Source organism: Myxine glutinosa, chromosome 5 (assembly GCF_964187855.1).
Source record: "Myxine glutinosa chromosome 5, kmMyxGlut1.1, whole genome shotgun sequence".
In the NCBI taxonomy this organism is placed as follows: Eukaryota; Metazoa; Chordata; class Myxini; order Myxiniformes; family Myxinidae; genus Myxine; species Myxine glutinosa.
Window position 1 is genome coordinate 137,433,161 of NC_136265.1, and position 12,699 is coordinate 137,445,859.

The 12,699-nt window shown below is 39.3% G+C and overlaps 1 protein-coding gene across 2 annotated transcripts in view; it reads right to left on the reverse strand.

The window, feature by feature from the left end:
- Positions 1 to 826: 826 nt before the first annotated feature.
- LOC137427000 (uncharacterized) overlaps positions 827 to 12,699 on the reverse strand; it is a 29,015-nt gene continuing 17,142 nt past the window's right edge. Inside the window, exons 4-12 of one of the 2 annotated variants that reach the window (XM_078778776.1) lie at positions 11,919 to 11,996; positions 11,640 to 11,717; positions 11,342 to 11,419; positions 9,493 to 9,534; positions 7,127 to 7,204; positions 5,285 to 5,344; positions 3,471 to 3,560; positions 3,286 to 3,363; positions 827 to 2,471 (exon numbers count right to left, since the gene is read on the reverse strand). In XM_078778776.1, coding sequence (XP_078634902.1) covers positions 2,407 to 2,471; positions 3,286 to 3,363; positions 3,471 to 3,560; positions 5,285 to 5,344; positions 7,127 to 7,204; positions 9,493 to 9,534; positions 11,342 to 11,419; positions 11,640 to 11,717; positions 11,919 to 11,996 — 647 coding nt within the window. In that variant the 3' untranslated portion in view covers positions 827 to 2,406. The remainder of the gene's footprint in view (positions 2,472 to 3,285; positions 3,364 to 3,470; positions 3,561 to 5,284; positions 5,345 to 7,126; positions 7,205 to 9,492; positions 9,535 to 11,341; positions 11,420 to 11,639; positions 11,718 to 11,918; positions 11,997 to 12,699) is intronic. The other variant, XM_068116093.2, reaches the window with a different exon arrangement.

Here is a 12,699-nt window from a genome sequence, read left to right on the forward strand (position 1 = left end):
TTACAACAGATTATTCACTTTAGTTGTGTGATTAGCCACAGTTTTTACCAATTTACAAGAAAAACTAGAACAATGAGACTGTGTCGCCAATATCCCTCTGCATAGTCCCACAATGGGTAGATGCCATTACTCTGCATATGTATGGGTAGGGGATCACGTTTGTGAAGTTTCGTGTTGATCGGATAAGGTTCGTTTTTCTATCCAAGATGGCTGCCAAAACCACATAACCTATGACATAATTTTTAAACGATATGCAACAGTGCTGTTAGATGATATTTGTAAAATTTTGCATCAATAGGGTGAGCGGTTTCAGATATAATTATTTAATATTTTCCTTCAATCCAATATGGCTGCCAAACCATGTGACCTATGACATCATAAATTTAATATTTAAATACAAATGGGTCATAGATCGTGTGCATGCAATTTCAGATTTTTAGGATAAGGAATTCGATTCAAACGTTTTTGGCTGGTATATCACTTCACCAATTATGTCATCATTATCATGCTTTTGTTCCCCATTGGGAGTACTTGACAATGTGCCAAGTTTCAACTTTTTCCATTCAGTGGTTTCCGAGAAATGATTTTTTAATTATTTGCATTTAATCCAATATGGCTGCCATACCACGTGACCTATGACATCACAATTATCATGAATACATTCTGCATGGGTGTCACTCCTACCCTGAAAGTTTCGTCTCAATTGGGCATATGGTTGCTGAGAAAAACGAGGTTTAGCCCGTACCGACGGACGGACAACCCGAAAGCATAATGCCTCCGGCCACCTTCGGGGGCGGAGACATAAAAAAAACACATCACACTTGCATGACATCATCATTAACCAAAAAGGAAATCAGGTCCTGCTGGACTGACTCACAATTTGTATTTTATTTTATTGAATTTACAAGAGATAAATCAAATGTTTAAGTTGTGAAGCAAATTATTTTCCAACAAAAATTCTACGTCGAAGCAAATATGTATGCAAAAAAAATATAGGAAAAGTATAAACACAGAAACAATGCACTGCTGATCAGGTAACCATGCTCATTTAGCCGATCAGCATCACACACACACACACACACACACACACACACACACACACACACACACACACACACACACACACACACACACACACACACACACACACACGTAATGACAAACACGAATCATTCAGCACATGCAGGACAGCAATGTAAGCAGACATCAATTGCAAGCTGGAATGTTAGTAGACAATAAACAAATAACAATTGGAATTTTAGCCTGGGATCCAAGCATCGTGGGCTCTCAGCAGATGGGAATTCCTAACAAACCAACCTGATGGTTATTGGCATTATCGAAGACAATACAATCAGCTCTCACAACACAACAGCACACACTCTTACTTTTGCTCTTGGTCTTACTATGAGTACCATTGGTAGGTCCAAACTGGATTTGGATAAGTGCTTAGAAGCAACCTGGCGGAGGAGGTCACAGGGATATTGGCAGGAATGATGGATTAGCTCGCTTAGGATTATCCAGGTGTGATTGAGTTGCGATATCTGTAATATGGAGATTTCCGATAGTATCATGTGGGAATGTATAATTATTTTTTTGTGTGTAGTTATCGAAGATAAAAAAAGGCATGGGAATAGTGTTGTGACCCTGGCTTTTTGGGAATGTGGATATGACATGGGCCTAATGGGCCAAGTCACCTCTTGTGTCTGGGTTTTCTTGTTTATTCTTCACGTATAGCATATACAATTCGATCGTTAAAAAGGCTTCTACAAATTGACTTTTTAAAGGGGATTCTTTAATCAATTACTGAAATTATTGACTGTCAGTTACCTTTGAAATATTTACTTCCATTGTGACAAGTCAGAAAGTTACTTCCCTACGTCATCTGCTTTTCTGCGTTTACAGTCACGTACATTATAAAACCTTGCAAAGGTAAATTGTAATAATCAGTAGTAAGCAAGCATGCTCTTCCTCTTAAGACTTATTCTTCTTCTTCCATAAGCTAAGCATGATGAAAACAGCGAACCCCCCCCCCCCCCCCCCCCTCAAAAAGGACGATTTTTGGCGACTTTTGACGTTTTGACCTCAAAATCAATAGGTTTCAGTGATCCAAGATGCAAACACTGTTCAAATTTCATGGCAATCGGATGAAACCTTAACCATTGAACTTTTGACCTCAAAGAAAACAACATTTGGCTTCTTGCTTTTAATTTGTGAAAAGTTTAGAAATATTTGGGATGATCATAAAAACCATTATTGTTGACTGAGTTTTTATCATTCTCTTTGCCTTTGAAAATTACACTTTCTACAGGGATGAGAGATTTTCTTCCATAAGATGAAGCATCCAAACATCCTACTGTTTCAGGCTGAAGTATCAAGTATTTTTATCGACAAGTATCAAGTGAAGTTTCAGGCTGAATCATTGGTAGTTCCAAACTTCTGGGCAGCAGTTTCGTGTCTTCTTCTCGAATTCCCTGAGGGTGGTTTGGAATACAGGAAGAAGAGTAAAGGTGTGAGACATAAAACCACCAGAGGGGAAGAAGGAATATGAGCAATAAGCAAATGTATTCTGCAAAAATGAAAATGTTTCTCATCAAAGTAATTCAAACTAGAACTAGAAAGCATCTGAAAATGCAAAGGCCATCCATGTTCACTTTGTATTCCGATTTCTTCCATATACAAAACATGATGAAAACAGCCAAACCAAAAAAAGTTGATGATTTTAGGTGACTTTGGCCTCTTGACCTCAAAAGCAATAGGTTTCAGTGACCCAATATGCAAATTCTTTAAATCTCAGCTCAATTGGGTGAAATTTGATGATTTGATGTGATGCCGACATTTGACCTTTTGGCCGAGTCCTTTAACTCTGGTGTTGGTGTTTCCCCCCTCTCTCTTTTTGTTCTGTTACATCCTGATATATTCATGTGTTCTAGCTCTTCCACAAGCATCGACTCTACATTTATTTAAAAAAAAGAAGTGTTTCCAATATACGATGATTATTCAAAAGATTAAAGCAAACAGACTCATCAACTTGTACCACAACTACCTTTCAAGAAGCCGCTGCATTAATACTCTTCTTTGGCTTAAAGAAGTGAGATTTGATTGATTTCCTGGTCAAAAGTCAGTGTGTAATTTCAGTGATCCACTCCGTGTGGATTCACAAGATGCTAACACACAAACACTCTTAATTCACGATCAAACAAGTTAGACTCGCGATTAAGCCTGGATGCTCGGGAGCTATGGTTGCCGCTAACAGGCCGTGTGTGAAAGCAATCCCAGTTCACTTACGGCGTCGATAAAAGTAGATTCCTCCAAGGATGAGTCCAATGATGATCACGACTGCTACCACAGCACCCGCAATCAGACCTGGAGACCACACTCAAAGTAGTAAATGCTCAGTTTATTGTATCTTATTTATTTGCAAGTGTAGGATCATGAAAGTGACCTGGATGGCAGGTTCACATTTAACTCACCAGTGTTTGATCCCACAGGACATTTTTTGTGACATTTATCAAGCTCGCTTGCACATGAGTTTTCTTTGGACTGCGTAAACTTTTCACATTCTGTCCACGGGTGAGGATGGGACAAGGTGTGACGGTGATGAGGTTAAAAACAAGGAGAACCTAAGTTTGTATCAGTACAGTACATCTGCTAGGCTTTAAAAGGGGTTTCCTGACCTCATCTGGCTCCTAATTGGACAAAAGTTTTCATCACACCCAGTAAACTCAGTCAGCCCATGCAGTGTGAGGAGCAATTTCATTTTTAGCTGCGACGAGCAGCTCTATGAGAGGACCGCGTTGTTGTTCTTGTTGTTGGGGTGCCTTTTTGAATAGCGCATGCGCATACACTCGGACGTGCGTTGGTATGAGGTAAGACCATCGCGGACTAAAATCGCGATTTGTTTGAAGAAACCAGAATAAATTTAGCAACAAAGACAACATGAATGTTTTCATATCAATCTCGTTTCACAGAACTTGACACAAATTAGGTGTAATTATTGAATAGCGCATGCGCATACACTCGGACTTCCTCCACCGACCAAGCCCGTTTCAAATTATCCCTCTGCCACCCAGAATTAACATTAATAAATAACATTAATGAATTAACATTAACAGAAATAACATTCACGTCCATACATTATATGTAATCAGTTTATGAAGCATGTTGCGTCGCAAAACAAAGGACAAGACCAGAACTGAAAGACAAAAAGACGCCAGTGCATGCGTATAATTTAATGACTGGTCGAATTTGGTAGCGCATATTGCAACGGATATCCTCATGATTCTACACGTCGCAGCTGGTGACCACACTGTGGTCATTTTTCTCTTGTTTTGCTGTGCAACAACTACAACCAAACTCATTGAGAGGAGACGAGTAACAGCTTTATCACAAACACTTGAGCGCGGTGACACACCTCGTTCCTAAAACACGACCATCTTTTGGGTAGACTGTGGTGGGAATTTGTAGGAAATTATTCAAGTTGACAGGATGGCCTAGACAGGGGTTCTTAACCTTTTTCCTGGTCAAGACCCCCCAATGGATTGCCCACGGTGTCCTTCGCAAAAAGTAGGCGAGTATCGGCCAAATTCCTGCCCTAACTAGGCGAATGCCAGGCCTGGCCAGGCCGTTTCGTGAAAGACTTGGGCCAAGCTTCCCCTGGCCGATCCCACAAGGTGGGATAATAGTTGCCGTTAAAGAGCAACAAAACGAGAAAGAGCCACGAGATGCATCATTGTTTACTCTGAAGTTAACTTCCATCTGCTGCATCAAGCCACAACAATAACAGAATATATTCTGGAAATTTATTAATTCTCACAACATTCATTATTTACTGCTTTTTCATTTGACCCTTCATTAATATCTAATAATCGAATAATTTCAGTCATTTTTCATTCACACAATCAAGGAAAATTATAATATGGATTTGAGGACAAACTTGTCTCCTCTCAGCTAACATACAGATGTTGGCCCAACTGTGGGTTTTAAACACCGTCACGGACACATAGCTTTTACACCATATTTCACGCCATATTTTACACCTTTTTACACCATGAAATCAACATCGCTTTGACACCACATTGTCAACTTGGGACCGGCACCGGAAATCCGCTTGCGACCGTTCTGACCGTTTATCGATCTATTGCCAATGTCGACCCAACACGTCAGTGTGCTATCTGTGCTAGCTGTAAATCATTGTCCAGTACAACGGATAAAATATTACTTTTTAGACATAATCAAAAGCAGATCAACTCGAGCCAGAGCATGCCATTTCCAGCCGTGAACTTACTGTGAGGATAGCCGATTGCCACAAAAGCACATTCTTCCAGGTCAAACTTCCTGTATTTACCTGGAAAACAGGAAAAATCATATACCGTATATTAATATATCATGTCATGTCGACATTTCTATTGGCATTGCATACTGATATGTAACAATGGTATCAATCAATCAATCAAAAAGGGTTCATTAAAAGCATGTCTGGCAGCCAATGGCCGAATTACACATGCACACATATTAATAATTGACAATCAATGATTGCTTACAAGATAAAAAAAGATAATTATTTTTTATCGACCATAAATGGATGAGGTGTGTGTGTGTGTGTGTGTGTGTGTGTGTGTGTTTTGTGTGTGTGTGTGTGTGTGTGTGTGTGTGTGTGTGTGTGTGGGGGGCATACTTTTTGACGTCTATTAATTAATTACGTACTATTCAAATGTACCTTTTAACCCTTTAGACTGCTGAGACCCCTTAGACCTTGGAATACCCTTTAACACTTGAGACCCAAAAGAACCCAAGGACCCAAAAGACCCCGAGGACCCAAAACACCCAGATGACCCAAAAGTCCTTGATGACCCAAAAGACCCAGATGGCCCAAAAGTCCCCGAGGACCCAAAAGTCCCCGAGAACCCAAAAGACCCAGATGACCCAAAAGTCCCTGAGGACCAAAAAGACCCAGACGACCCAAAAAACCAAGATGACCCAAAAGTCCCCATGGACCCAAAAGATTCAAAAGGCCACATGAACCCAAAAGACCCAGATGACCCAAAAGTCCCTTAAGACCAAAAGACCCAGATGACCCAAAAAAATCTGTGAAGACCAAAAAGACCCCTGATGACCCAGATGACGCAAAAGTCCCTGAAAATCCAAAAGTCCCCAAGGACCCAAAAGACCCAGATGACCAAAACGTTCGACGAACCAAAAGTCACCGAGTACCCCAAAAAAACAGTAGCATACCTGCCAAAAAAACAGATAACTCAAAAGTCCCCAAGGACCCAGAAGACCCAAACGTCCCTTAGGACCCAAAAGTCAATGACCCAAAAGACCCACCTGAGTCTGGCAGGCAGGTATGCTACAAGGCCGTGAATACCAATGAAAATTTGGTATAACGGACCAACAGGCCAACTAGTCAATCAAAAATGGTTAAAGGTAAAGCCTTTGGCTCCTGGCTACTGGCCCAAAGGATTTACTCTTGTTTGCAAGGATACCAAGAGATCTTGTCACCCAGAGATTATGTAGCTAGCAGCCAGGTGCTGCACATGAATGAATGAATGAATGAATGAATGAATGAATGTAGGACAATGGCATGAGGATTTTTTGGCAGCTTTTATGGAGAGTAAAAAATTAAAAAACAATAAATATTTAAATAAGTCAGTGACTATGTTTACAAGTTTACAAGAGTCGACTCGTAGCTCCGCTGATGTTCACATCCACCTTCTAAGTTCTTTATTATAACAACAACAAAGCAACAATTGTTTGGAGCAACAAAAGGTTTTTACAATTTCAGACGACTGGTGAAAATGTTTTTGTTGCAGAATAATATCCGAATTTCATTGCAAGATGAACATCTCAGGCAACAACATAATGCTGTGAATGATTTCTAAGTCAGAAAATTGTGAGTGATTTATAAGATTTCTAAGTCAAGTGAGTCAAATCTTACACTCTTAAGTTGGCATGAGTTTGTTAGATGTTTCCACTTAAATGTGTGTTTATTAGAGTGAAATATAAAACTTGCGAAGTATTTTATACATGCTCACACAGTCACTGGCCTACATGATATTGGCTGTGTGGGGTGTGGCACAACAAGCCTAAGCCTTTCGTATTTAGCATCGGCATTGTTGTTTATACCTACCAGGGTCCCTGGACATGTTGCGATGGTATTCTTGCAGACAGTCCTTGATGTCATCGTAGCAGCTATCCAGAGTGCATACTGCAGTGATGTACACATTATGTTAGTCACACAGAAACACGTCAACCATCGATATCTGGTGTGGTAAATGCGGCAACCCAACCAATTTACCCTGAACTTGGATTGTGTGTTTTTTATTTAAAAGAAACATGGTGCCATAAAACACTGAGGCATAACTTTAAGTATTTGGCATTACATATTTATATTCTGATTGTTTTTTTTTTACTCTTGTTTAAGAAGACACACACAAAAGAGGAAATGGCTGCTGGATTCTCACATCCTTGTGACTGCCGAATAAAACACTGATTGATCCTTTATTAGCCCCCTTTGGACTGGTTCGGAAATGGGGGCTTTATGAATCGGGTCTCGTCTAACCGTGCGTCCGTCCGCAGCCATATCTCGGACATGTATGGACCAATTTTGTTCAAACTTGGCAAAAAGACCATACATCACAGTATACATATGCACATCATTTTGTTTTGCGATTCAATCAAAGATGGTCGACTGGCGGCCATTTTAGTTGTAAAACCCGATGTTAAACATGTCCTCAACAATTTATTGTACATGCAATTAACGATCTCGTTCAAACTTGGCACATGGATAACGAATGATGGCTTACATGTATACATCATTTTATTTCGAGTTCAGATCTAAGATGGCCGACTGGGGCCATTTCGTTACTTAAACTCCTGTCGATGGGCGGAGCATGCTGCCCGAAATGTTGAGGCCTACTTTCCTTCATTACCCTCGCCAGAGGAGAGGGTATTGCATTTGAGTCTGTTTGTTTGTCTTTTTGTTTGTCTGTCTGTTTGTCTGCACAGAATAAACATGATTTTCTCTGCAACCGTTGGCCCGATTGACAGGAAATTTTCACCATAGGTGCAACGCCACCTGTATAATTTTTATTGATAATTATGACGTCATAGGTCACGTGGTTCGGCCGCCATCTTGGAAAAACCGAAAAACGTTGCACCTCTATATCTCTGAAAGGGCTGAATAGAAAAAATTGAGACATGGCTCATTGTAAATAACTCTCCATGGGGAATAAAATATGTTAATGATGATGTCATAGGTGCCTCCAGTATGACGTCATAATTCGACAAGTATAAAATTTCATCTGATCAAGATTAAATTTCTTGAGTATAATCGAGGAATAAATTGGTTTAGAAAAAAAAATGATGACGTCACCAGTCACGTGGTTCGGCCGCCATATTTGTTTTAACACAAAAGCCTTTTAAAAAACCCACTGAAAATACATCCTGGCGAGGGTTTGCAATCTCTGATTGCTCTTTTTCTTGTTTTCTTTTGCTTTGGAGTTTTTTTTTGTAAGTAAAAAGAATATAAATACACTTTTAACAGCCAACACATGGTGTATACCATAAACCTTTTACTTTAAAGAAATGCAGAATTAAACAATTAGCACACAGAGATGCATGCACAGAGCATGTGTAAATAATTACAGAATTTAAAACTATAACGGTACTCATTTGAGTGCATACAGTTTACGTTTTGTATCCCACTGATAGGCTGGATCTGGTTCCAAACTTTAACCAAAACCCAATCAGCTTGTCTTTGTCACACACCCAACCTGTACACCAAGTTTCATCTGAATCTGTCCATAACCTTTTGAGACATCCTGCTCACATCCAAACAAACATACAGACAAACAGCGGTGAAAACTTAACCTCCGTCCACCGGTGGCGGCGGAGGTAATGAAATGCACAGGGGAATATTTAGTGATTACCATAAAGTTCCAGGACAACTAAATAATACAAGATACAAGGGAAAGCTAAAAATATGTGCAGCAGGAAATTATTACAAAGACTTTGAAAGCACAATTTTTTTAATTTTTTTTGGATACCAGATCGAGGCTTGTGCGAGAGCTAAAATAAATGATGGTTAAGTGCCTAATGCAAAGTTTAGTCATCCCAAAACATTTAACGCTCAAGCATCTTAGAATTCCACAGTACCGATATGCCACTGAGTGACTTTTTCCTTGTTCCATGTCTAAAGGAAAATACAGGTGCAAGCAATCTAGCGAAGAACAATGGGGACACTTAAGGCACCGTATCAGAAGAGGTGTACGGTATTTTGATGATGATTGTATTTCTGTTGTCAACACCTTCAACAATGATCGGCTACAAAGCAATGAATTTAATATGAAGAGTAAAATGTGCCTCATATAAGCTAAGTATATTTCAGTGAGGCTTCAAAAGAAATATATTTAAGCTTAATCACTTTGTATTATAGGTTTTCTATACCGATAATTATATGGCCTCACTTTGAATTAAAAGAGAAAGAACTCTCACCTAAGGCTTCACTGCATGTCGATTCTCCAAATTTTTTCTCAGCTGTAAAATAGCAGAAACTCATTACAAGTCGATCGTAATTTCTTTCAACATATTTTTATGTCAGGAACCCTCATATACGTACAGTGCCCTCCATAAGTATTGCAACAGTGAAGTCAAATTTGTTATTATTGCAAATTGTTTGGTATTTCTATGTATATATGTTTTACTATTGTGGAGCAATTGCACTTTTTATGTTCAGTCCCCCCATTTTAGGTAAGTATAGGTATTGGAACAGATTAACTTAAAGTAAGTTAAAGTAGTATTTGTCACTTAATATTTGGTTGCATATCCCTTGCATGCAATAACTGCATCGAGTGTGTGACCCAGCGACTTCACTAAACTCATGGTATCTTCCCTTGAGATGCTTTTCCAAGCCTAGACTGCAGCCATTTTCAGTTGTTGCTTGTTTGGGGGGGGGGGGGGGGGGGGTTTAAGTCTCCTCTTCAGCAAGTCAAATACATGCTCCATTGGATTTAAATCAGGAGCTTAACTTGGCCAGTCTAAAACCTTCCACTTTTTCCTCTGATGAACCCCTTGGTTGCGTTGGCGGTGTGTTTTGGGTCATTGTCTTGCTGCATGGTGAAGTGCCGCCCAATGAGTTTTGAAGTATTTTCTTGTACATAGGCATACAAAATGTTTCTGTACACTTCCAAATTAATTCTGCTGCTGCCATCATTAGTTACATCATCAATAAAGATGAGTGAGCCAGTTCCAGAGAAAGCATTGCAAGCCCAAGCCATGACACCACCTCCACCATGGTTCACAGATGAGGTAGTATGCTTTGAATCATATGCAGCTCCTTCATTACTCCACACTTTCGCCTTTCCATTACTTTGGTAAATGTTGCTCTTTCTCTCATCTGTCCATAAAACTTTGTTCCAGAACTCACTGACTCACCTCTGTACTTCTTGGCATATTCGAATCTGACCTTTCTATTTTTGGTGCTGATGAAAGGTCTGCATCATGCGGTGTAACCTTTGTAATTCTGCTGTCAAAGTCTTCTGCAAATGGTAGATTGTGATATTTTAAAACCCATACTCTGGAGGTTGTTGGTGATGTCACTGACAGGTGTCTTTGGGGTTTTTCTTCACAGCTCTGATGATTTTCTGTCATTACCTGCAGTTGTTTTCTCTTGTCAACCTGACCATTGCCTATTGCTAAGTACACTAGTGGTTTCTATATTTTTCAAGAAATTCCAAATTGTTGTACTTGCTATGCCGAGTTGTTGTGCTCTGGTTCTAATTGAATTATTCTGTTCTTTCTTCTTCCAAATTGCTTGCTTTTCTTTCATATACAGTTCTCTGGTCTTCTTGTTGGTTTAAGTCTACTGACCCCCAAGGCAAAAAACAAAGTCTAAAACCAATACTGGACATTCACAGCTCTTTTATGTGTGAACGATCAACGCAACAAGAAACACCTGAGCAACAAGAAACACCTGACCTGTCAGTCATCTGTTCCAATGCTTATGCTTAAAATTGGGGAAGTCAACATAAAAAGTACTATTGTTCTACAATTGTGAAATATATGTGCAGATAAATACCAATAAATAAAATCTGACCTTCTGTACTCTTGCCTCTATTCATCTTTGATCACAAATCCAAATTACTTGAGTATAAAGCAACAATAACAAATTTTACTTCCTTGCTCCAATACTTATGGAGGGCATTGTATATATATAAATATACACACACATATATATTGAAATAAACGACATGTGCATAACAAGGTTTTAGAGACATCTTTCATTCATATCCCTTTCCTCCTCCCAAAAAAGCCTTGTTCATCTTTAGTCCTTTCCCAGCCTCACCCTCTTTCTGAATCTTTCCATGATATTCATCATTAAAACATTTTTTCTTTGCCTCCAGATAACCTGTAGTTTTACAGTCTGTGGATGAAACAAACAAACAAAATGTTAAATGCATACACAAAGAATGTTGAACATTTCAGAACATAAGTTGGCTCATAGATCATCCAGCTTTGCCCAGATTCCCGAAGTAATGCTGATATTTGTAAAAACTGAAATCCCTGATAACATGTCTGTGCATCTCATGAGAGGTTGAGCAACTGAGTTATTTGGATGTGGTGAGGTGCTGAGCAATGAAAACCTATGAGATCATTTAACGAGGCGCGATGATTCTTCATACACTGTCCGTCCACAGCTGAAAATTTGTTTCCTTCACAAACTGAAAAAGAATAGGAGAAAAATCTGAAAATAAGAACTCCTGGGAAAAAGAGAAAGATGCTGTAACGTAGAACATTATGAAGTTTTACGATTAAAGCTTTTTACACAAACCAGTAATAGAGCAGTAATGTAGGTGAAAGATTCTTCACCAATCAAATGGAGAAATTGCACAGATAGACAAAAAGACAAAGATCATATTTACTCTGCTCGTTGGAAAGGTACTTGTCCAAAGGTTTTTCACACTCAATCTTTCCATTTATGCACTGGTCTGCCTGGCAATCTGAGGTAGAATGAGGGATAAAAATTCACAAGATCAGGGTTCATGTAACATTGTTGGTCAAATCCAGGAGTGACTAGGGGAAAAGTGTCCATGTGTCACATGGACGTTATTATTTAATCTAGCGTCTAGGACGAGTGGTGGTATGGGATTTGATAGGACGCAAGGGACATTTAACAACAACAACACTCCTGTGATTAACTGAATAAATGGAGACAAATCCAACAACAGCACCATGCTGTTGGTGCTGTTGGGCACATGGAGACAAATGGAGACAAATCAAGGATTGTGATGAATGGGCATGAGGCTCCGCCGACCAGGAATGCCGTGACATCATTTGGCCTGGTGAATGCTTTGACAAAAGTTTCTTTTCGAACTGAATAAAACTTGGAATGCAATGTATATGCCGCAATAAAAAAATATTCGACTGCTAATTTTGCCAACAAATTAATTTTTGTCTTCTCATTTTCAATGTCATTTCCTCATTCTTGCTGGTTTCTGTAAACTTGATTTTCTGCCTTTTCTGGTGATATTTTGATTTGCATGCCTTATTTGTACAATCATCGTGGGGAAGCAGCCAAACTAAATTTTCATTGCTGCTTTTACCTCCACCACTGAAGGTCGGCGCTGGTTACAGTACCTTCAGAAGGTAGTCACACCCCGAGACTTTCACATTTTATTGTGTTACAGCCTGAATGTAAAATGG